The sequence below is a fragment of the Ceratosolen solmsi genome, unplaced genomic scaffold, assembly GCF_000503995.2.
Source record: "Ceratosolen solmsi marchali unplaced genomic scaffold, CerSol_1.0 scaffold8, whole genome shotgun sequence".
NCBI classification, from domain to species: domain Eukaryota; kingdom Metazoa; phylum Arthropoda; class Insecta; order Hymenoptera; family Agaonidae; genus Ceratosolen; species Ceratosolen solmsi.
Genome location: NW_011948439.1, coordinates 1939069 through 1965895, shown reverse-complemented (window position 1 = coordinate 1965895; position 26827 = coordinate 1939069). Strand labels below are relative to the sequence as shown.

Below are 26827 nucleotides of genomic sequence, written 5' to 3'. Positions count from 1 at the left end.
AGGATTTAGTATGGTTTATTGGTGTGAAATTTGGGACTTCCGGATGGCTTATATCACTTGAAAAAAAAAATGGTTTTAATTGTAAGAAGGATAAACAATAAACAATAAACAAGCGACGAATTTTAATGCAATATTGTGTTTGTGCGTTCGTGATTTCGTTGCGACGTCAAAAACACCGGCGAGACCATAATCTTCCGCGCAGTGTCAATTAAAAGTAATAATTCGTCATTTTTGATGGAAGAAGCCCGTTGGCTCGCTGCACCACCACTTATCATCATCATTATTATTGGAAATCAATGTCGTACATTAAAAGAAAGTCCGTAATTGGGCATAAACCCGAATGTTGATGCGAATAGTACGAATGGTAACTTGGACCGATCGCCACTTAAAGAAATAAGCGTCATTGCGCTTTATGGCGCATATAATTTTGGCTATCGCTATTAACCTCCAACGCACAATGCATTTGGTTAGCGGTGCTTGGCGAGCCGTGGATAAACGCCTTGGTATATTCGGCTAATGACATCTCCGTGACTCCCGTGATCTGGCCCCGTTCGTCCCGTTCGTCCCGTTCGCCAGGGAAATGCCGGGAAAGCGCGTTTCGCGCGATGCTCGTCGGCGCGCATCGTTTGGCGGGCGGGGAGGGGGACCCCGTCTCGCCGGGCAAAAGTAGTGGCTCTTATAAAAGGGGGCCGACGAGGGTTCCTCGTGTCACTATCACGTTATTAGCGGTCGAGCGCTCGTGCGACTCCCGACGGGCTGATTTTTTTCTTCCTCTTCTGTTGTTATTCTTCTTTTTTGTTTTTGGCTTAATAGCCGTAGCGCTAATCGGTGAGCGCGTGCGCGTCTAGCAAAGTGCCGTCTATAGAGTGACACACGGTCAGGTCGGAGCGGCGCGCATCATCACCGGAGCAGTTTCACGGAGAAGGCGGCGATAGGGTCGACGGTAGGGTCCCTCATTTTTATTTCTCTCTTTTGCCGGTACGCGGGTGGAGAGAGCCGCCGCTTCTAAGGAGAGCCTCCAGGATGCCGAGCAAGCGGAAGGACGTGGTTGCTACGTCGAAGAACGGCTTCGGAGTGGACGGCGACGCGGAGTTAAGGACCGGATGGAGGAACCTGCTGGCGTTCTGGGTCCTCGGGCTCTGCAACAATTACGGCTACGTGGTGATGCTGAGCGCGGCCCACGACATACTGAGCGAGGAGATCTCGGTGAGTGAGACGGCCACTTGGACCAATGCTTTGGTCAAATTTTCGATTTGTACTCTGCAATGTCTATATTATTAATTCGATGTTTGCGTTATCGCGTGGCGCGACTTGTGATATGGTATTGGGCTCGTGCCAGTGCCATCCAATCGCAACACTTTATATTCTCGATCTTGACTCGTTTCTACGTTCGCACCAATACTGCCGCGCTCCAATGAATTATTGATTTTTGCTGAAGCAGTATTTTATGGAGTGGGGGAGGGCAGCGGTTAATGCGGCCCTCGCACTCCATTTATATCTATTGGGTATTGGAAGAGACGTAGGAGACATTGTATTTGGCATTACTTTGTTTGGATGTTTCGTGATAATCGTAGGACACCGTAGTCGAACGCTTATGTATCGATGATCTTCGCTCATTGCCATGGCGAGTATATTTGCCGTTGCGAGAGCAACTTTCGAGATTTCAAATTTATTGGCATTATGAAAACAAAAAGTTAAATTAGAGCCACGATCTAATTAGCATATCTAATGTAATGAAAAAAGTATTTAAAGCCGCCATGCTCGCATAAACTATGATATACTATGTGTTAATTTCATACAAAATTATCTCCAATATTTATTCATTAGCTAACGATTTGCTATTAACTATAAATAGCATGAGACGTAGATGGCCTCATATACAATCCTCGTGTTTATTTGTATAAAGTCTTTAATTTTTCATTGAGGCATAAAGCGTTTCACTAATTATAATGTAATTACGTTTTTGGACTTGTGCGATGAATTTTGACTTGTCGCTGCTTCGCGTTTATTTATATGCAAAGACGAAATAATTGATCCATTTATAAATTTTTTGTTTATTATGTTTATCTTCTTTTTTTCTTCCTTTTTTTGTTTTGTCTTTCGACTTTGGGTGGTCCAGTTATTTGATTGCTTATTAACAATGTTTGTTGTGATTAATGTTTACCGGATTAAAATAGTTAGTAAAAATCAATGATTAAGATGAAGATTAAAAGAATAATATAATGTTATTGCCCAAGCGACGAATAAATTATAAAAAATGCTTCCCTTCAATGCTCCAGTCCTTTTAAAAATTTTGTTAATACACTTACAGATACACCTAGACAATGGAATAATCTAGTTGTTTTTTTTTTTTTTTTTTAAGTATTTCTAGCTCGCGCACTTAAAGCCGCCTACTTAAATATTATTAGTGAAACTACATTAGTAAAGTTTTATTACAATTCTTATGCTCAACATATTTTGTCACAAAATTATTTACTATCGGGATCATGCTAAATCGATACAATTGGATTATTTTCAATAAATTTTTAGGTAATAATGCTGATAGTCGGTAAAGTAATTTTCATCTAATTTATTGCTTATCGTTAATAAGCTATTTTCGTCGTATAATTTTATTAAATGCCTAATAAATAATAATTTGTATTTACAACGACGGCTTTATCCGACTTTGTAAAACATGATTGTATTTAATTGCAACGTAATTAAGCCTTCCCACAAAATATTCCATTTACCGAATGCACACGCAGAAAAATAATTTGAATATTTGTTTGTAATTTTAAAACATAATAATAATGATTTTCATTACTTTCAAAATATCAATGGAATAAAATGAATCGATTAATCAATCTGTAATTGTTTGTTTGAACATAGAGAGAGAGAGAGAGAGAGAACGCGTTTTAGCACAAATTAATATTTATCGTTTCGCATATAATTTTAATTAACAATTAAATAATAAGAAAAATACGCCAAATAAATTATTGAATAATTGAAGATGAAAAATAAAGGTAGATATAAACATAAATTATTAGAAATATTTATCAAGATATTTGTTTAAAAAAAAAAAAAAAAAAAAAAAAAAAAAAAAATCATTTTATTCTTATACGGCGATATTTATATTTTTCGGGCTCCCCGACTTATGTTAGGCCAAACAAACCAACAGTTTGTCCGACACAGCTGAAAAAAAAGAAGTTTCTTCCAACAGACATAAATATATCTTGATAAAGAGATCGGTTTGGAATCTGCGAGATTATAGCAATAATTACGATTTTATCGAAGCCAACCGCCCGTGCCCGTGATGCACCATGTTCTTGGCAAGCAAAATAATTGCCAAACAAGTCCGTGACATCTATACTCGAGTATATCGGGACGAAAAAGCGCAGAGTTTTTCCTTCGATACCGATAATGCGCTCAACATAATGTCATCGTAATGAAGAGGAAGGAAATGAAATCGCCGTGCTTGTGTCACTCAGTGCAACAAGCATCGTTCTCACTCTTCATCGTTGTCACGGCGTTTACGATTCTAATTCAAACGGCACAATAAACATTACATAATACACTTGTCAAAACATCGTGCGCATGATACGCCAAATTTATTTTCCCGATTATGATCTGTTATCATGGAGGCGGTTTCTCATCGTTCGCCGTCTTGTATTCCTAATGATTTCCCTTTCCCGGTGTCATGTGGATCACTTGTTCATAAAGTCCTCGGTTACGGCTTACTATGTGTATGTACGGGAGCATCGTTGGATCATCCGGACGTTTATTTGTCAAAATGTCAAGATCGATTGGACTTGAGAAGATTGGAGAAAGCCTTGAGTTACGAGGCACGGTTTTCTTATTTCTGTCGATATCGTTTATTTCAAGGCTCACTGGACATTTCTATGAACATTATCATTAAATACTTATGTTTTATAATAGTCATATTAATGAGAATCTTGTCTTGTATTGTAGATTATTGGCTTGATTATGAATGAAATTAACGAAAGACAAGTCAAGGGAGCTCGTTACAAAATATTACTTTGGTTGTTAAGCGGCAGCTTTTAATATTCATTAACACGAAGAATATTCTTTTAAAGTAAATAACATTATCTATTAAAGAAAAAAATGATGATAATTCATAATTATTGGCTTTTGTCTGTTATATTGCAACTTTTTTCATTTTGATTTATTATAATGCAGTATATCTTTTTCTACGATTTTAATGTTTTTTTCAATTTTTTTTTTTTTTTTTTGCTTCTTTCATATTTTCGAAACAAAAGAACGCTATTCTCTCTGAAACAGGCGCTAATATCAATGGATCATACAATATTAAATAAGCTTTACTAAAGGTTCAGAAGACCCAATGGAGCGTAAAACTTTACCGTCCAATAATTTCAAATTTATGTTGACAAAAAATTAAAGTTATGCATAGATAAATAAGGAGGTTGTGAAGTTGTCAGTATATATCTACGTTTCAACTTTTGCAGAATGATAAAAATATAATTTTATTGTATTTATTATCTGTACTTTTTTTTTTTATTATTTTTATTAACAATAATATAATAATAGTTGAATGTATGATTTTTTTGGTATAAATCAGTTACGATAGTATAAATTTTTATTCATAATATTAAGAGACAAACATATTGTCGAAGAACGCTAATGAGTCAAGTTAAATTAAAAGAAAAAAAAAAGAAAAAAAAAAAATTCGCAATTCAAATCTCCATAGTAATATTATACGAGTCAAATTATAATTTTTCTAATTATAATTCACAAACATCCGAGTTTGATTCTACTCTAAATATGATTTGACTACGTACTTATGTGTTTATAATAAAACTTAATAATGTAGAAATAACCTTTTTGAGGTCATTGAAGGTGACGAACGATCGTTTTCATGGATGTTATTTTCCAAATATTCGCGTACTTTTGAAAGTCAAAACTGTAGGTGACAAATCTTTTGTTTCCTTTTTCGTGATGTGAGTTCATAAGAAGTTCATTGAAGTTCATAAGAATTTCAATGTTATTTCCATTATACCACATATATAATTAACATTCATAATTTTTCATCGTTTTATAAGCTACATTTATGTTACTATGTTATATTCGATTTCCGCCGATTACATAATAATAAGCAAACGAAACCCTGTTTGACCCCGAAATGTAAAAGACCCAAAGAATAAAGAATCATACGATGATTTAAAACAATTCATTTCATCATATAATACGTTTAAATATTTCGTAAGAAAATCATTATTATTAAATTTCACAGTAATGTATAATTAATGATTTACTTATTTAGTTATATAAGTTTTATTGCTTCAGCTTCAATGGATAAAGCAATGTTTTTGATCCAATAACGCGTCTAATATTAACAATATAAAAAACACAACGAATCGATAGATTCACAAAATTTATTTATACTTTAATATTACAACTGAGTTGTAAAAAGTTGTTTATTATTTTAGGCGATTTAATTGAAAATGTAAATATTCACTTGACCACATCAGCCGCATTGTTCTTCATAAAACACTTTTCTAATTTTATGCAGTTTATGATTGTGGTATATTTATGATGCAATAATAAAATTATAGATCTTGTAAAATGTCTTGCAAATGTCAAGGTATTCTGATCTGGTGGAAAAGAAATTAAATTAATTCATAAATGAACGACAGAATGGTTTATACATATTATAAAAGTTATAATAAAAATCGATGTGATCGATACTTTATTATTAATATCAGCGGCCGATGATAGAAAATTTACAAACTATTTACGTTTATCGGTATAATATAAATTTTTATTTCGATTAACGACAAATTTTATTTAGATTTATTATACAATCTTGTATCATTTATTGGCGAACCCGTTAATAAACTATTTTTCTGAAATTTTTCTTGCAATCATCTGGAATTTTAATATTAGTAAACAAACGTTCAAAAAAAAAAAAAAAAAAAAAAAAAAAAAAAAAAATTCATAAATTACGTATATTATTTCATAATTTACTAATAAAATGTATGAATTGTTTAAAAAAAAAAATAAAAAAAAATATATATATATATATATAATAATTGTATCCTATAATAGGCCATTTGGAGTAAATTATTATAATAACAGTTAATATATAGATTTGTTGTATAAGGAAATTATTAAGAAATTTATTTCTGAAATTAAAATGTATAACAAGAGTATATACATATGTAAAAAAGGCGACAAACAAAAAAATATTAATAAGAGAATAGTTCTGTTTATAAATTTTCATTACCATCTAATGCATTTTACATTGAAGATGATATACGACATATAATATTTTTTATACATACATTTTATTCAAATTAATGTTGGTAAAGATATTATGGCTAGAGAAAATGTAATGGCTGATTTTTAAATGTAAAAACTTAATTAATTTTACGTATCTCATTTCGTGAAAGTATTAAAGTAACGATCCGTTATATGTATAGAAATAAAATTGCATTGTACTTGCTAAAAGCTATTGTAGGAGCAAACGAAGTAAGTCAAACTGTTGCAGTTAGTTATTTCGCGCATTGACATCAATCAAACTGGTTGCTGCGAATTAACTTTCGTCCGTTAGCTTTTAATTCTTATAATTATAAAATGACAAGATTTAGAACGATAAATATATGTATTTTACAATACGCTCGCTCCTATTAGCAATGATCTTAATATCTCATTTAATAATTACCCTCGAATGACGTGCGACTTAGAATTGATTGTTTAAATAAGATAAGCAGCCGTGTCTTTAATTTTTAAAGCTTTCAAATTCGACGGATTCTAATTGTGCAATTCTCTCTTCTTCCACGAACATCGTATTATACATTTAAAAATTAAACGAAAAGTATGTATTACATAGCGATTGGATTCTGAAAAATTACGAGCACATGATAATTATGACTAATAGTAGTCTTATGTACTCTCATGACATGTAAAACAACCAACCCGAAACATGTGCAACGATAACATTATTGCGAAGCAGAAAATTCCCTCGCACTGCTCTATCCCTCCACGAGCGCAATTACAATGCCGTTGTTTTTTGTTTACTTGTATTTTCTTTTTTATTATTATTATTTTTTTTTTTTTTTTTTTTTTTTTTTACTAGAGAAAGCCGCATTTAAAATCCCTTTTTTTTTTTTTTTTTTTTTTTTTTTTTTTTTTTTTTTTTTTTTTTTTTTTTTTTTTTTTTTTTTTTACTAGAGAAAGCCGGTCGACGCAACAACCTTTTTCACCTCGCCAAGCCTTGGTGAGTTCGAAGGAATGGGAGGCTTCTTATCACGCAAGGCGCGAGCGGTCTACTATGCGTTTCTCGCGACACCTTTAAAAAAAGATAATTCGAATCCACTTGCATCCGACCATTTCCACGCGTCCGAAGGTCATGACCTCCAATTCCTTAATTCGCGAAGAGGTGATGTATGCTGTGCATACATTGGGACGAGTAATGCACACGTACTAATAGAAGGAAAGACGTGCCGAGCGACGACGTCACATGACGCGCCTCGTAATGATGAGACCTCGTCGTGATATCCGACTGTGTGATATATTAATGCGCTCGGCTGTGAAATTTAAAAAGAATCAGCGCTCTTTTTCTTTCTTTTTTCTTTGCTTTTATTTTCTGTTTTCTTCTAGTTTTAGTTTTAGTTTTAGTTTTAGTTTTGGTTTTTTTTTTCTTCAATTGATTGACCTTACATCGACTTTGCGTTACTTATTGGAAATTCATCAATCGGGCTGCTTTTGCGTTGAAACAGTTTGGAAATACAGAGTCGAGTATGTTTGTATTCGTCGTTAATCGCGGTTGGATTAATGCGATATCAAAATTCATGTGGGTCCACTGGTTTTATGTACACTTGTGGATCGAGCGACTAAAACATCATTGTGATGCCTTATGAGTTTATAATATCACATCTACGTTAATTTAATATGCGAATTTTAATCATCGACAAAACTTGTTTTTACTAACTTCGCGTCATTTATATAAAAATACTATTTGTATCGTGCTTACATTTATTTTTCTCTCACTTACTATTCACATAATTTAAGACAATGTGCGTTCTTTAGGTTTAGGCTCTTGAAATCGTATAATTGATCATCATTAGGACACATCTTCATTTGTCTTTCATTTGCCATAAGAATAACATTTGCGATGGCTACATTAATATTTATAACGTAGCTTTATTAATAAGATAATTTTTTGCGATTTGAATTTCGTAATTGTGAAATTGTTTAGAATTAATTAACAGTGATGGACTTGATTAATGAAACAAATTTATCGACAATTTTATGTAACATTCGTGTGATAATACTTGAAGAAAAAACCCAAACTTTTAGCGTGAAATGTATTTTAAACACGCGTGTAATGTTAGTAAAACAATACGAGTGAAGTTTTTAATGTTAAACGAGAAAATTATAATGTCTATATTCTTAAAAATCGTGATTTTATATTATTTGTTTTTTTTTACGTATAAACGTTTAATTGAAATTTATTACGCAATTTTGGCAAACATATATTTGCACGCGATTAATACAATCTTGTTCATTCGTGAGTTTGAGAAGTATTATACAAACAATAAAAAGTTCATAATTTATAATTTAATAATGCTGAATAGTCCTGCTAAGAGACTCTAATTTACTTCTATCGTATTTCCATAATAAATGATGGTACGTCTCGGCAACGAAGCCAATCGCTTCTTTCACAATTTACGTTATTTAAGGCACAAGAGCCATCGCACAACATCCATCAACCGAGATCAAACTCCCTCCTGCATCCCCTCCCCCTCTCCACATCATTTTTTCCTATTCGTCCGTCATGAAAATGAGAAAAAGGGCGAGGTTTTTAGGTACAAGTCGAGGTCGCATTGGAGTGTGTCATCGCACTGCGGGATATACACGCACGATACGGCACGTACGTACTTGGTAACTCACCACTCGTTAAATGTCCTCGATTGTGCTACATACATAGACACACGCACGTGTATATATATATATATATATATATATATATATATATATATATATATATATATTTAGCTGCATATTTTTTCAGGCTCCAAGGTCGGCCTTTTATTAAGACTTCTCCTCGTCGTTGCGCGCCTAATTAAATGATTTCATACAAGTTCTTCTCACCGCCACTCGCGCTTCGCCAGTGTGGTCCATTTTATTGCTCGAGGAGGCGATTCGAGATTTTCCAAACATTCGTGATTTTTATTGATTACATAATCGTGCGCGCTCGCGCGAGCGATCTGGAAAAATGCGATGCTTGCGCGCGTTTTCTTCGATGCATCGTTTTCCAACATCTCAGGTGGTAAATAAGAATAACGTTAGAGAATTTTTTAGCCGTTCATTCGTGCGAGGAGCATTGGAATGGCTTTTTAATATTTGATCGTTGGATTGTTAATCGAGAATGCTAGTCGGCACACGATGTGATAATTGTAATAATCGTTCCGATGATAATTGTATACCGTTTTAAGGTTCCGATTATTCAAATTTCAATTGCCATAGTTTCGTCCTATTTAATAATAATAATAATTTCATCTGAGTCTTATTACATTTGGAAATTTCCATCTTATGACTGTTTACGTGAGTTAATGATAGAATATTTGAAAACTTTGATTATGTTTAACATGAGATTATCAATGCTAACAACCCTAATTAAATTAATTTTTACATTATAATCAATTGCTCTCAATTAATTCTACGTGAATTTTATAAATTAATGAAAAATTAAAATAATATACAAATGGTATAAATTATATCTGCGTGGCAAACGTTGATTTAATTAATGTACAAATTTCATTTTTACCTTAAGGTAATCTGTATGATATGCTTTAGTAGAATCTGGAAATCGGAAATAGTTATGGGATAGTTTGTTATGGGGTAAAGAGGGGGGGGGGTCGCATCGACTACAAAATTTCAGACTGGAGCGTATTCTCTCAGCAGAACGAGTTGTCAAAAATGTGTGATTAGTAGATCAAACCAGAAAGCCTTCATAATTCAACGAATGTATCGAGAGGAAGAAACTTTGAATATATATTTGCAGTAATTTTTTAAAAATAAACGGTTGTTTTATTTATATTTGAATACTCGCTATATCAAATATCTGCTGCTGGAACGTGATTTACTTTTAAATGTAAATTCAACCTTATTTATTGAGTCAGCAAGTGTTTTCGCGATATTTGGCCACTCTACCTTTTCCGTTTATATATGGTTGCATTATTTAAGATCGAGGGAACGATTTTTAACGCATTATCACGTAAATATATAAAAATTGTCTCTAAAATAGAGGATTCATGTGGTGACACGCGCACACGTGGATGCATGTCAATCAATTGCTCAAGAGATCATTTGAAAAAATGTATATGTCGATGACCATCTATTGCTTATAAATTATATACTAAGATACTGTAGAATAATCATAATAATATCAAACTTAATAGTATCATCGGTAATAAAAATAAAAAATTATAGTTGCACTAATTTTAGATCAAAGTCTTTCTCATGTAATTATTAGCTTCGATATACTTAATTTAGTATATAATAGAAAAATAATTATAGAAAAATTATAATCTAGAGCTTATTGCCCTCTAACCTTACAGTTAAAGTTACTTTATATTTTGATGTTATTGACCGTGAATTTTATCACATTGTTTAATTGTATGTACAAACAAGTAGAGTGTCGTTTGTATGAATAAAAATGATATAAATTATAGGAATATTATACGTGACAAGTTTTCATAAAATCAAGAGCCGAACAACGAATTAATTATATCTTATAATTATTAAAATAAAAATAACAAACATTACCGTTTTATATATAATTAATTACCTTTTGTGTTAAAGTTTTAGTTACTACTGAAAGTAGATCAATTTTCAGTATTGATCAATTGCTCGACAATGATGTCATACGTCATACTGTATCCGTATATTTAATGCGGCACAATACAACAAATATTTACTTAATACAACAAATCGATATATTTTACAGGACGAATCATGTGCTGCGGTAAACGAAACCATTCGAACATGTAATACCGTATCCACTGGAGCTATTTTATTGGCTGATATTCTGCCGAGCGTCATAATTAAACTTACAGCTCCATTTTTGCCGTTTTTTGTTCAGTGAGTATTTAAATATTTATCAATATTTATGAATTGTAGTTATAAAACTTTGGGTATTGATATGTGACAAATATTGATTTTACTATTAATATAATTTCTTTTTTAATATATCCTTTATATTAGAATGTCTTTCATCATTCGTTAGTGTATATACTTTACAACGCGTTTATTGTAAATTATTATTTCTTTTAAATTAAAACATGATGAATTTTTGCTATATTTATGTAAAGCTAAAACTGAATTATTATTTTTTTATTTAATACAGCTGGAGATAATATCAAGACTATTTGTAAATAAATATTAATCGTATGATATTAGAATGTGATGCATTTGATGAAAAATGAAAATTATTTCTAGTATGATTTTTTAATTTCTACACTAAATAATGGCATTTTACTAATTTTACTGGCATACTAATTTTTTATAATTTTAAATACGAATTTCTATAGCATTTGAAGGATGGCATTGCGGTATCAATATTTTAAACCTATTATTCATAATAATTTTAAAGATTGCGTCTAGCATTCAGTATAACTTATCGAATTGTTTAAACTTTAAATTATGAAATCGTATTTAGTCAGAAATGCGTTCTCATAGATAATTACGAGATTGTTTAGTTTATGTAAATATTAAGAAAATTATTATTATTTAAATATATTTACATAAATTTTTTATGCTACGGCAAAATTTATTTTTAGATTATAAAGTTTAATGAACATAGATAAAGAAACTGAAAATATTTTTTGATTTTTCATAGTTCAATAGAGATTAAAAAAAAAAAAAAAAAGAAAAAAAAAAAGAATCAATAAATAGTTAATGTGTAAGTATGGATACTTGGGTATTATATATGAAAAGTGACAATAGTATTTTTATTAACTGATACATATTTTTATTTCATTTACTCGTATTCTTATTCCTTTATTTAACGTAGAAGACGTTATAAACGTATTCTTTTTCCTTTATTTTGCAAGTTTTTATGCATAGAGGAAAATTGAAGATATGCAATTGTTTACAACGCGCATTTAATGATATGATTTTGATGATTAGATTTTAAAATGTTCGAGCAATGACAAGAGATGAGATTGGATATATAGGGCATTTCACTCCCGCTGTTTTCTTGATACACACACTCACATACGCGCGCGCGCACACACACACACACACGCACATATATATAACATTAGAGTAAAGATAAAATGCATTACACCTTCATATGTCACAAGATTACATGTATTATACAATATATATATATTGTAGAATGTGTGGTAGTAGGGGATAAACAAATTGTACAAATCGTAAAGCGCCTTTTTCTTCCTTCCAGATAATCGCACATTGACGTAATCGAAGCGCGTTGAAAGACAATTAGAAAAAGTACCGAATCATTCAATAATGCGATCGATTTGATCAATTTATTAATAAAGCCTATATTTTCACTATTATTGTCTACAAAGTAATCGAGCTTGGATTGCACATTGGCATTTATTTGATTGAATACACAGTTCTTTAAATTATCATTTGATATTGTATTTATCATGTTGACTATGGTTAGATTAATTAATTTATTACGTGCTATTATGAAAGATGTATTTTTCTTTCTTCTTCAAGAAGCAGAAATCTGATTAGTAACCATAATCGTTTGATGTTTCTGAGCAGAAATCATTCATCTCTATCCATGTAAGCTAAAATATGAATAGTGCACTCTCTAGTTTTTTTTAGAGTGAAAAGTCATTTTATTCGTCAGAATTGATTTTCAGTTTTTACAACATTGTAGCACTGTAAATCTTCTCTTTCAATTTTTCAAATAAACTCCATCAATATTATACTTAAAAGTATGCTTTCATTAAACATATCTGTAAATACTTGTTAAAATTACACATTACGGGTTGTTTTATTCATTGATGATTAGTATTTATGCTAAAAAATGTTTTGTCAATTAATTTTAATCGATAGCTTATATTGTGCATCATAAATTAATATTTGACATTGGTTTTGAAGCCATTAAAATATTTACAGTGCAACATTAATTACATTGAATTTTACTATTTAATGCTCTGTAAAAGAAATATTGTTATGGTATAAAAACAAGTTGAATGCAGATGCGTCAAAAAATTTAGTGTCAATCATCATCGTAAATATTAATTTTTTAATTTTAATTTTGTACAATGAATAAGAGTTTGTATGATTCGATGCTCGAGTTATAATCAAATTTATATAAGTATTAAACCATACGTTGAACACACAATTGTTAACACCAATTTTTTGGCATTGCACTTCACTTCAAAAAAGCTGAAAATCAATTTTAAAATCAATTACAAAATCAATCAAAATCAATTCCATGACGAACGGATATCTGATTACATATTACTTTATGTGATTTATTAAATAATGGTTTAATGTTTTACCGAAGAATATACTCACGTTAATCATTAATTTAATTCATTAATAATAATTGAAATCTAACAATGTAGTTATTATTTATTAGTTATTATTTATCAGATGAGCAAATGAAAAGTTTTTTTATAATTGATTGTCATAAGCTACGTATAAAAGGACGATTGCAATTGTTAAAAGAAAACAAAAATATTATATCATTCGTTTCATTCGAGAGTTTCACTCTACAAAATATAAAGAGTAGCCGTAAATGATATTAATAATTATAATTCATGTATATCATTTTCATGTACACTTGTGCTTCAGAAATGCGTGGCCAGATAAACGTGCACCCGTGATATTGTTGCACCAGGTCATTAATGAGCCCGCCGGCATTATGACCACGTGACGATAATTCACAGAACGTTTTCACGAGATATAAAATTCTATAGGTTTTGTAGGAATGAGTAGCGACGAGGTGATCGCGGTTGCGCATCGCGTCGCGAGGTACTTACATTCTATCCACCATTTATTTAATTTAGTTTAATATATCTTACTTCAACTTGACATAATAAAACTTGTGTAATTCACTTAAACAACTCTGCGATAGTAAACTAGAGAGAGAGAGAGAGAGAGAGAGAGAGAGAGCATACGTACGCACACGTACGCGCACAGGCGCAGGCACATACACACACGCACACGCGCACCCAAGACGCACAGACGCACACGCACACGCATGCGCTCACGCGCAAACGCACAGGCACATACGCACACGCACACGCACAGGCACATATACACACGCACACACGTACACGCACACGCACACGCACACGCACACGCACATGCACACGCACACGTAGACGCAGACGCACACGCAGACGCACACGCAGACGCACAGGCAAACGCATGCGCACACGTACAGATACAGGCAAACGCATACGCTCACACGCACAGGCACACACGCACAGACGTACACGCACACTCGCACACACCCCTACACTTGCATTTTGTATTTGGACTATCAATTTACATCACTGCATGTTTTTAATTATTAAAGTTATCAAACTTTTTTTTTTGAAACATCGATATCTATTAATTGATTATTAGATGATATGTTGATAATATTGCTTATAAAATTATTATTCTTCACTTCCAAGGATGAATAATTATGAATAATTTCTTTTATCGCTTGAGAATAGCTTTTAAAAGAAAAACATTGAGTTTTGTAAAAAAGAAAAACACGTAATATTTAGCTAATGAAAGGTACGATCTCTTTTTATAATTAATTACAGTTAAGAGCAAAATTTCTTTATACAATGCGTTCTGATGCTATGCATTAAATATGAATGAAAATGAAAGTTGACGTAAGTTACGTTATAGTTGAAGTACACCTAATAAAACTCTAAGGAATAAAATTTGTGGAAAAATGCCCCCCCCCCCTCTCTCTCACACACACACACTCTCTCTCTCTCTCTCTCTCTCTCTCTCTCTCTCTCTCTCTCTCTCATCTCACATACTCTCAATATTATCTTAACATAAGTTTTTCGCGTTCAATAACACGTGCTATACAACTAACGCGTGCATTTATGCATTTACAACAGTGGCATTGCAGTATCGCACTCTTGCAAATACAAAATTTCAGCAACATGGTATTTTGGCGTTTTTTCCAGCTTACGGATGGCTACGTGTGTGTTGTTTTCAGCTGCGGGCTTCTTGCTGGTCTCGCTGAGCAATACAAAATGGCTTGCGATCATGGGTGTCGTCGTTACATCTCTGTCATCGGGTCTGGGCGAGGTGACGTTACTTAGCTACAGTCATCGATACACCAAGTGAGTATGGCATCCTTCGACTGACTATGCCATTTAGTCTGAAAATATCGTCATTTTTTCTAAACATTCTATATCGAGGGTCATTTACATTGTGCAGTAACGTAAATAATTCCTTTGATTATCATGTCATTTGGGGAATATGCATTGAATTTTAGGGATAATAAGAGCCTTTGGCAAATAAGTCATTTAGGATTTAGGATTTTTAGAGAAGTATCATATAAGTCTTTAATTGATCTATGAGTAAAATTTATTTTACGTATATGTAAGGATTAATTTTTAATTTATCTTTTGGAAGAGGGAAGTATTTATTTATTTATTTTTTTTCTTTCAAGTAACATGTCACATTCAGCCTACTAATGAATAAAAGTATTTGCTTTATTTGTCAATGAAAAAATGCCAAGGAAAGAGGTCTAATAAAAAAATTAGCCTTGTAATTAAATAAGGTAAATTGAGATTGTATAAATTTTGTTGATCATTGCATTTTTCTTAGATTCAGATAATTAGCCTCCAGCTATACTGCTATAATATCAATATATTTTTTAATAAAGTATATTAAAAATAAACTGAAAAAAATTTCTAATACCATATATGTGAAGATGGGATTATTTTTTAGATCCAAATCATTTAATAAAAATATTGCTTTTAACCGTATATTTTAGTAAAATTTATTATATTAAAATAATCCATGTAATATACATTTATATATATATATATATATATATATATATATATTGTAAAAACGATAATATTATTATTATTTTTTTTATAATAAAATATATTTCATCATAAAAAAAAGATTTTTAAGTTAATTTCGATTCCGACCTTTGTACAAAAATCTGTATTCTAAGTATTAGAAATAATTCAATGATATTTTAAACGTAAATTCTTAACATATTATTTCTTTTGTTTACTTGTGAAAATATAAAAATATATTTTACATATATTTTGGATTATTTTATTATCTTATTATAATGTAGAATAAATTTTAATGATAATTTTTAATTCTTTACAATAGTAGTTTTAATTCTAAAATAATCCATATATCAGCTATATTAATGTAAATAATTTAATTTAAATAAATATAAATGTAAATTAAAAAATTCGTGGCTATTTAAATTGAAGTCGATTCTTGATTAACAATGTAATAGTTAATAAGTATTTTATTCATTAATAGTTTATATTTAGAATGTATACTGAGTTTACTAGACATATGTAATGAATGTCTGCCTTTTGGCTTTAAAATTCAACAAATTGGTCAATTTAATTTTCATTCACTCTAAATCAATTAAACTATGGTTGCTTTGAATAATATCTACGCATATGCATAGATGATAAATAGACTTTTAAAGTATTTTAGTGCGCAAATGCCTTAAATTTCAAATAAATAGAATAGCCAAATTAAATAATAGGAGAATACGAAGGGAAAATTATACTGGCATATATATATATATATATATATACATAGCTTTATAGGTATTATATTACAAATTATGATTAATTTATCGAATGATTGATATATCGAAAAAATGAATTTTTATTTAATAAAAAAGATACAATTATCTATATAATCGCACTTCATTAAATTCCATAAATAATTTCGTTATAGAAATAATAATAATAAAATAATAATTAAGTAATTAGGTTAATATGGTGAAAAGCATATATGAATGCAGGTCAAAAGCCAATAACGTAAAATATCTAATAAACCCAAACTATTTTGTATATCCTAGTGTAGAAAATTGTTCTCTCTATTCCATCTTCCATTCCCTTGCCCAGCTAAAGAGCCAATGTAAAAGTATAGATTATCGATCGTTTAGGAATGTGATTTCCACGTGGTCATCGGGTACCGGTGGTGCGGGTATAATCGGTGCCCTTTCCTACGCGGGTCTGCGTTTCTTCCTCAGCTCAGCCGATGCACTCCTATTGATGCTGGTGGTGCCGGTAATTCAGGCGCTGGTCTTCTGGTTAGTGATGACGCACCCCGAGCCGACACTTACCCTCGTTACCGACAACGGCGGTGTCGGCAGTCAAGAACAAATTATCGAGGCTCCAAAGATGACGTTAGGTCAGAAGCTCAGACTCGTGCCCAAGTTATCGAAGTATATGGTGCCACTGGGACTCGTATATCTCTTCGAGTATTTCATCAATCAGGGACTGGTATGTATTAAGCCTAAATTTATTGCTCCTCCTAAGACAATAGGATATTCGGTAGTAAATTGTTATTACGACGACTAGCAGCAGTCGTTATAGCGAAATAAGCTAATAATTACAGTGCAGTGAAATTATGTGAGAACTAAGTAAGGCTAAGTAAGGTGCAATTATTTCATTAGAGTCAGAAAATTCTATTAGTGTAGTGGAGAATTTTAATGGAAAATACGAAAAATCTAATGGTATTAAGAATTTACGTCTCCTTATCATTATAATGATTATAATTAATTATTTGCTTTCCTAATATAATTCACATGTTATTTCTCTAAGATATTACATTCTAGACAATAATGTTAAATTATTTTATTATATAAATATAAAAATACATAAATATAAATATATTAATTAATCTATAACGAGTATTTTTTTTTATTTTAAAATTATATTAGAAATCGGATCATTTGAAGTTGTGGGAAAAATAGTTAATATTATTTTATCAAAACTGCATACAATTATCAGCCGGTCAACCTGTCCTCTTATAAATATATATAACTTATTTGTTTTCTAGTACGAGTTAATAGAATTTCGTGAGATTTCATTGACTCACTGCGACCAATATCGTTGGCTACAAGTCGATTATCAAATCGGAGTTTTCATATCTCGTTCGTCCGTTAATTTCATATCGATAAAAAAAATTTGGATTATGTCTGTATTGCAGGTAAGGCTTAATTTAACGATATTTTATGATTTTGATATTTTGAGGATTTGTCGAGCAAGTGTAATGAGAAATTTTCATTTGATTTATCACAGCTTCTAAACGTTATACTTTTGACCTTCGAGACAATTTACTATTATATTCCGAATATTTGGATTGTGTTTGGCCTCGTATTGTGGGAGGGTCTACTAGGCGGAGCTGCCTACGTCAATACATTTTATAGGATGACAAAAGAAGTGAGTGAAGTCTACCTTATTATTCTTTAATGTATTATTGTATATTGAAAATTGTTAATTGATGAAAAGTGGCCGCATGTCTAGAAGAGAATTTTCTCCCAAGGAATGAACTAATTATTATCAATATTCATCCTACATATGCATTGTCTTTATGCTAGTTAGAACATTTGTGTCTAAACGTTATTGAATTGTTTTTCACGTTGGTGGAGATAAGAAGTTGGCCATATTTATGTTTAACACCTGACTTGGCATTTTCAACGTTGAAAATCGTGCAAGAAACATTCACGTACATTTTAAACGACATTATCTGCTATTAACAGGGAGCTATAGAGATGAGAGTTTATCGATTCGGGTATTATTAGAGAAATTATTAGCACAAATTGCCTGTTTGTTTTTTCTCTTCCTTTTCTTTTAAAGTTACATGAACATTAATGCTCATAAAATGTTAAAATACTAAAATACTAAAGCAATTATGTGCGTTGAAATTTAAATGGAAATCATACGAGTTTTGTCTCAACGAATTAGCGTTATCGCACCTACTATTTGACGAAGATATTTGATAGTAAAAGACTGATAAAGAAGATGATTAGCATTAAGTTAAATTAAATAATCGTATATTTCGTCAATTAATGTTTATAATTATGTGGGGATTATAGAGCGATAATGTATTGAGCATCGCGTGAATTATGAAAGAGTGAAGCTCGATTATAAGCGATTTGGCTTGGTATGATCAAGTAGACCGTGGCGATGATGTGTTTATCCATCCATCGTACGGGCAACCGGCGTACTTATTAACGGGACTGTTTCAGATTCCCTGGGAGCAGCGCGAGGCATCGCTGGGCATCGCCTCGATGGCGGACTCGATCGGCATCGCCCTGGCTGGCTGGGCCTCGATGCCCGTTCACAACGCCATCTGCCAGCTCCCACTGCCCAAGCGGCTGGGCAGTTGAGAAACCCGGGGCCGGACTCCCCCTCCATCCTTGTCCGTCGATTGGACGACGACGACGACGACGACGACGACGACGACGACGACGACGACGACGACGTCCTCGTCCACGTGGGCATTAGCAAGATGGTGGATAGAAGTGGCTTTCCGAGGATGGGAAAAGCGCGCTAATTGAAGGAAGGTAGGGGCGTTTCGCCCCCTGCTATTCGACGATCGGGCACATTGTTTTTCCGTGTGAGGGATGTTCGCGGCCCTCCTACATCGCTCGATCCCTACATGCCGCTCGGCAAAAATGCCCGGCAAACTCCATTGTAAAGAGCATTGTACTTTTGTTGTATATAGGCGCGATAATGATACCGTCGTTACGGATTTGCTTTCGTGGGACGATTGTGATAATATCTTGGGCTCGGAGCCGCAGGAACTTTCTCTCGAGTGCTCGAGATTATCGGCGATTTGCCATGAAATACGTAAAGTCGATATTCGACGGACATTATTATTTAGGGAATTAGTGAAATATATTCGTGACAAGTATTGCCGACGAAGACGGATGCTCGACAGCGTGTCGGCAAAGTAGTTTGTTATCGTTTTAATACTACGTGCACGCTGTCACCTAACGGATAGCTACATTATTAAAAAAAAAAAAAAAAAAAAAAAAAAAAAAAAAAAAAAAAAAAAAAAAAAACCAGAGAAGAAAAGAAAGGCATATATTTATGGGAGGACAGCCTTGCGATGGCTGTTTTATGAGTTGGAAACCAATACCTCGGTCGATCGACCAAGGGCTACGAGTGCTAAAGTCGCGAAGCAACCTCGAGCCCGGGCATCCTTATACCACGTGGTGCAAGTTGCGCAAGAAAGAAAGAAAAAAATAATAATAAGAAAATTACAAGTAATAACTGGAGAAAAGTGAAAAAAAGAAAAAGCAAGAAACGAATAGACGGTAATGAAAGAGAAACAAAAAAATTAGTCTCCGAACGAAAGGATTATATACGTTTTTCGAATGAATGCTCCGCATGGATGAAATGGATGATTATATATGTATGTGCTATAAACTGAATAATATATAAAAGTAATAACTTTCTAAAAGAAAATCTTACGACTATTTAATTTCACGGGAATGTACATCATTGTAAAAAAGATGAGCAAGCGCATTATATTATATTCGAGTGTAGTAATTTTCTCTCACTTTTTGTGATAAATAATACTTCATAGAGATTAAAGCAACATTTTCTTCTTTTTTTTTTTTATCACCAATTGTTTTCACTATTTAGGAAAGTTATTAATTTATTATTGTAACGGCTGTACGAGTAGTAGCCGATGAAATTGCTTAATGTACAATTTATAATAAAACGGTGATTCATGCACAACGCAAAGATTTAGGAAACTTTTAATTTTATGCACGTTTGCTTAGATCTCTTAAAAGTCGAATTATAATAAACTGCTTCCAAGTAAAATAAAAATACGTCAGAGCTATTATTTCTAATATTATTTTTACCATTATTCCATGTATTATTTGGTAATTGAAACAACTAATCAATTTTTACGGCACTCGATACGCGCTATCGTAAAGTAAATTGCATAATTAAACGATCGTTAAAGAATATCAGTCTTCTGTTCTTCAGCTCTCGTTCCATAAAATTACAAGACCAAAACAAGCGGGATAAGAGAGAGAGATGGGACGAGTGAGCGAGTGGGCGAGGGTAGGGTATTTAAATAAATGTCTAGTATTTCCAAATTCGAATGACTTTTGTATATTTTACAAAGTAAATAGAATATAAACAATCTTTAAAATCATTTGAAAACTCAAGAGTACGAGTCTCATTTGCCGTTGAACAATCACTTTTTTTCTTTTTTCTTTATATATATATATATATATATATATATATATATATATATATATATATATATATATATATATGTATTATGTATATTATAAAGTATGCGATATCAACAGGACAACATGTTGGCGTGTATTTTATCTATCTGAGACCTTGAAAAATGTACGATCATCGGGTTATTTTCAATCTCTGGCTCTATTCCTCGATCGCCTCATCTCCTATATCCCCCTCCCCTCGACGCCCACCCATCCCAATCTAGCCGCGTCACGTCGTTAATATGTATAATGGGGATGGCCAGCCCCAATTTCACCTCAATAATAAATACGTTCGGCCGATATTCGCGTATCTCATCTCGTGCTCGACCGGGTCTTCCATCTCATCGTAGTCCGTCGAACCGGGAGCCCAGGATCCGCGGTTCCAGGTAGCTCCCGGCACCTTATTTACACCGCGATGACAAAGTCGCGTAGGTTGCGTTGGCCGCGGTCGAGTTGCTCGCACTCGGCGTCGGTCAGTTCAAGCGCGTCGGAGAAGCCCGAGGGTGGATCCAGCTTGGGGATGAACATGTTGTGGCCTGGTCCGTCACGCTCCTGGACGTTAGGGCACGGCTGGTGCTTGGCAGGGCGAGACCCCCCGTGCTGCCCGATTGCTGGGCCGACGACGAGGCTTGACCTGGTCTCCTCGCCGGTATAACGCGCCAGCCGTAGCATCCTGAAAGCAGTCGGGCATTGGGCCCAATATTAGGAATAAGCGTGTGGTGCGGCGGGAGGGGGCGGCGTGAAGGAGAGACGAGGCTCTTTGCAAGGGTTTGAGGCCCGGGACCTCTCTAGTGCTGCGAGCCGTTCGACCCGAGCGAGGTTCATTCGCCGCGCAATGCTTGCTCTTGGTGCAATTGTGGAACGGAATTTCAAGGATCGTTAAGTTGAGCACAATCGTCTTTAAGACATTGAAACATTAGTTGTAACGATGTTATTAAGCCCTTCGATTATTTAAATATTTAATTTTCTTTTACATTATTATATATATTATTTATATATTTATTATTATCGTTATTATTATTATTATTATTATTATTATTATTATTTTTTTTTTTTAATACAGAAATTCATTGTTCATGATCGATATTCTAAAAGCAAAAACTTATTGTAATACGATACTGCCGAACATCTTTTTAACGATTACTTTCATAACGTACTTGGGTCTTCCCCTTCCAGGAAACGATTTTCTCTCAAAAATCGGTGAGGGTTCTGTAGACGTGCTAGATTCTGGTCCATGGTACAAGAAGTCTGCAATTATATAAATGTCATATATTATTATTATTATTATTATTATCATCATCATCATCATCATCGTCGTCGTCGTCATCATCATTATTATTATTATTATTATTATTATCATCGACGTCGTCATTATCGTCATTATCGTCATCATCATCATAATTATCATCATCGCCATCATCATCACCGCCATCATCGTAACCACCGTCATCATCATCATCATCATCATCATCATCATCATCATCATCATCATCATCATCATCATCATCATCATCACGATCATCGCTATTATCACTGGAATTTTCTATATGATCTAATTAATTGTCTACAATATATGGTATTGAAAACTACATGATTAAAAGTTTCATTCAACATTGTTCGTTCGGTCAATCGACGTGGAGAAGCATCGCGATTTTGTACTTCTACTGACTCGTAATTCGTGACTAATAATTGATAAATAGCTTAGGATTCGGATAAATAAATAATGGTAATTGAAGCCACTAGCCACATTATTTTACAACATTCGTCATTGCTAATTACTCATAATAACAATTGCACATCGCATCGCAATTAATTAAAAGAACTTGAGAAAAAAAGCTATAATAATGTTGTTATTATTTAATTAAAATGAAAATAAAAAACGATAATGCTTAAGAATACAAAAAGAAAAAATAAGAAACTGTCATAAAGTAAATAGAAGCAGCTGCTACATAATATGGGCATTTCATCACAAATTACAATGAGATAAAGCTGTGATTAAAGTTCCGAGTTCATCGAATTTTCACACATCGACGTGTTACTATTATCAGGCTATAAACGATGTAAAATTGTTTATTCATCGTTCATACGAGATTAAGGTAAGATGACAACAATATTTATACGAAGCACCAAAAGAACGATGACGTTCGGTGCGTCGCTAAACCAATTTGAACCAACAAAATCTTCAGATTTTCTTATCATTTTATTTGAACATAAGTGATAAAAGTAGTTACCTTGAAAATCTCGAAACTCTTTGTGAAGTTCTTTTTATCTATTTATCTATTTACCAAACGATAAGTATTCAAAGTACATAGATTTTAAAAACTGTTTCATTTATCGAGCACATGGTTCGGCGATGGTGTTCTCAACGTTCTAGGACTTCTGAGAATGGAAAGTTACAGCGCATAAATTTTTTGAATTTGAGCTGAATATCTCAATCTTGCAGTTTATATAGATATTTTGAAATTATTTAGTTGCGTATTTTAACGGAGGTCGGTGAGCAAATTCGGAACTTTAATCGCGCGCGTTGACTTTGCTAGAGAGATGTACGCAAGATATATATATATATATGTATAGAGAGAGAGAGAGAGAGAGAGAGAGAGAGAGAGAGAGATAGATAAATTAATAGACAGACAGATAGACAGAGTGAGAAAGAGGGGTGGGGTAGGCGGGCGCGCAGAGGATAAAAGTTGCATGTATAAAGGGGGACGAATGGAGAGAGCGCAGAGTCATGTGGGCGGCAAAAATAAAAATAGCAGAAAATAAAAAGAGTTAATTGCGTACTGTGAACGCGCGCATCGGTCGCAGAGGCCGAGTGATGGGAATCGACGAGGTGATTGGAAGACTCGGTTCGGCTGCTGGTCCCGACTTCCGTGTCGCTGTCCGAGCCCAGGGTGTCGTACTCTTCCGACTCGGACTTGCCCTGACTCGTCTTGTGCGCTGCTTTATGCAACGGCGCAGAGGACGAGCGGCCCCCGCGCACCTTAGCGTACCGGTTGCAATCCGACTGCAATCAGACGGAATTTCTCTTGTTTATTTTCCTTTGATTTCCTTATTCAGTTTAAGTAAAAGGGAGCTAAGCCTCGTGTGGAGCGGTAGCCGGGCATTGGGCCTCGTTCGCTTGCTTCCGTCTCTCGACCTTCCACTATTCTTGTATTATCATCAACCGTTAATAGGACTCCGGTGCTGTTGTTTTCTTAACAAGAGTCCGGATAAGTTGCCGCGTTCCCGATACCGATTTATTAGATTATTCGAATTATTCGAACGATCGTTATTAAGCGTTACTAAGTGGGCTGTTTTTTTCTTTTTTTCTTTTTTTACTTTTTCTTTTTCTTTTTTTTTTTTTTTTTAATTACTTTTAACATTACCGTCTGGTATCACCTCATAACTATAAATTCGTGTAGATGGTGTTTCAAGTTTGGTGTAAACGTAAAAATTAATAAATTCAATAAACGATATGGACATGTTAATGCTTAAATTTAATGTACAAATTCAAATGTATTTGAAATACCTGAATTAGCGTGTTTATGAAGCCAATTAGGCTTTGGGAAATACATTGTTTAGAAAGAATGACAATGGCTCAAGGCAAATATAGTTTATAACGACGCACAAAAGTATGTGAATATTTGCAAATTTTATGCAATTTTTATTAAAAATTGTTAGCATTATATTATACAAAATTTCTTGTCATTTCAATCATCTCAAAAAATTAAAAGTATCGATTAATGTAAGTTATTAGAAAGGTGAAACAAAGTATTTATAAGCTTTAAAAATAGTTGCATTTAGATGATGGATAAATTAAAAATGAATACATCTTGCTTCATTAAAAAGAATAAAGTTGATCCTCTTTTTGGATAAGAGATAAATATTTTATATTTCTCTTTTGCGCCAAAGTAATGAATATAATATATGTATATATATATATTACATATTTTAAAAAAAGTATAATATTTAAAAATAAATATAATAAATTACGTTTCATTTAGGTTTGCTTAGATTTTTCTTGTAAATTATATTTTAGTATTTGCTATCGAAACATATATTTCCTTTTCTATAATAATTTTTTAGTTTCTTCATCGTGTTAATGTTGTTCTCTATGTACACGAGCATGCATTATTTTGATATTTTTTTTTTTATTTTAAATTTCTCATTATTATTTAACTTGGCAACATGAAAATGGAAAATACCAAATATTATGAGTATATTTGATATAATGTCTGAATAAATTATTTAAGCAATTAATGTTAGGTAATAGCAGGCGATAAATTTCATGTAATTGTAATTTCTATTGGAGAGGGCATAGCTATTAATTGAAGAATTTTAAACTTTTTTTAATATGTTTGTAGAATGTTTAAATATAATTTTAAATATTATTATTTAAGAAATAAAAAAATTTTCTAACAATGGTCATTGAAGAATATTAATAAATACCCTCATAATTGACGAGTTATTAATAATATTTTATTAATTAGTTTTTCAAATATCTAATATTTTCTTTGATAAATTATTTCAAAAATGTAAAAAGTATGTTTGATCAACTAATATACAATAATGTACACAATAATTACTATCGGTTACAATGGATTAAAAAAAAAAAAAAAAAAAAAAAAAATTAATTTAATAAGTAAAAGATAAGAACGAATTATTTTGCGAGCATTATTATATTAAAAAGTAATATATTATCGTGTAAAATTATAAAAAATATATCATCCAGTTTATTATGTTGAGTATAGAGTAAATGTTACTACATATGAATATAATACATAGGCGTTAAGTAATTAAAAAAAAAAAATTAAGTAATAAAGTATAAAGGAATATATATTCATTTTACTGCTAAAGCAAGAATAAATATTTCTGTAACATCTCTTGAATGTCATTATAATCAAACCGAAGATATGTTAATGTAAGATATGCAGCGCTGATTATATTAATTAACTAAAGTTATTATTACGTTAATAAAAATAGATTTAAATGAAAAATCCAATAGAGAAATGCTCAAAACATATTTTTTGATTCTCGCCCATTGTGTTTTATTAAAAAAAATTTTTTAAATACTTTATTACTAAGTGAGCATGTGCGTTTAATGAATATTAGATTATGTGGAATATATCTGTAGTTAGGTTTTCCGGAGATTTGTGAAAAATGCATTTTTGCTGTAATGTGTATCGAAGCAAATGGAGCGGACCAGCAGTCGCAGCGAACGAGAGAAATAATTGAAAGAAATATAGAAAGAGGGAAAAATTAACTGAGATAGAGATAGAGATAGAGAGAGAGAGAGAGAGAGAGAGAGAGAGAGAGAGAAAGAGAGAGAGAAAGCGAGTGGAAGTAAAAATAGTTTTTTACGTGTACCTACACACATAGATTATTATGGGTTACACGGTGTGCGTATTCGCAATAGAAAAGAAAAGAAAATTAATAGTTTTGGTCAGATTGAATGCCGGGACTAGTAATTGAGAAATTGATATAATACAACGGGTTAAGGTAAATAGATGTGGATTTCAACGATTTTAGTTTTTATTACAGTTGGCCAAATATTTATAAAAATGACATAATATAAAGCCGATTTGCAAGAGAGAGATAGACAGAGATAGAGAGAGAGAGAGAGAGAGAGAG

General features: G+C 32.5%; 2 protein-coding genes across 2 annotated transcripts in view; one reads left to right on the top strand and one right to left on the bottom strand.

Annotated features, from left to right (window-relative positions):
- Positions 1-723: 723 nt before the first annotated feature.
- On the top strand, positions 724-19402 carry Cln3 (CLN3 lysosomal/endosomal transmembrane protein, battenin). Its single transcript, XM_011503659.1, has 7 exons — positions 724-1206; positions 10970-11103; positions 15144-15302; positions 17120-17459; positions 18019-18168; positions 18261-18401; positions 19211-19402. Exons 1-7 carry the CDS (start codon positions 1024-1026, stop codon positions 19349-19351), a joined length of 1248 nt encoding a protein of 415 aa, XP_011501961.1. The 5' UTR covers positions 724-1023; the 3' UTR covers positions 19352-19402.
- Positions 19403-21257: 1855 nt separating this feature from the next.
- Positions 21258-26827, bottom strand: part of LOC105365481 (Down syndrome cell adhesion molecule-like protein Dscam2) — a 168852-nt gene continuing 163282 nt past the window's right edge. Inside the window, exons 25-27 of the mRNA XM_011503657.1 lie at positions 23999-24221; positions 22375-22465; positions 21258-21890 (exon numbers count right to left, since the gene is read on the bottom strand). Of these exons, the coding sequence (XP_011501959.1) occupies positions 21623-21890; positions 22375-22465; positions 23999-24221 (582 nt within the window). The 3' untranslated portion in view covers positions 21258-21622. The remainder of the gene's footprint in view (positions 21891-22374; positions 22466-23998; positions 24222-26827) is intronic.

Bases quoted from the DNA above. Each gene is read 5' to 3' on its own strand.
- Cln3 (XM_011503659.1), top strand. From the start codon at position 1,024: ATGCCGAGCAAGCGGAAGGACGTGGTTGCTACGTCGAAGAACGGCTTC. The intron at 11,104-15,143 runs GTGAGTATTTAA...CGTTTTTTCCAG, and splicing joins TTTTTGCCGTTTTTTGTTCA to CTTACGGATGGCTACGTGTG. The intron at 17,460-18,018 runs GTATGTATTAAG...TTTGTTTTCTAG, and splicing joins ATTTCATCAATCAGGGACTG to TACGAGTTAATAGAATTTCG.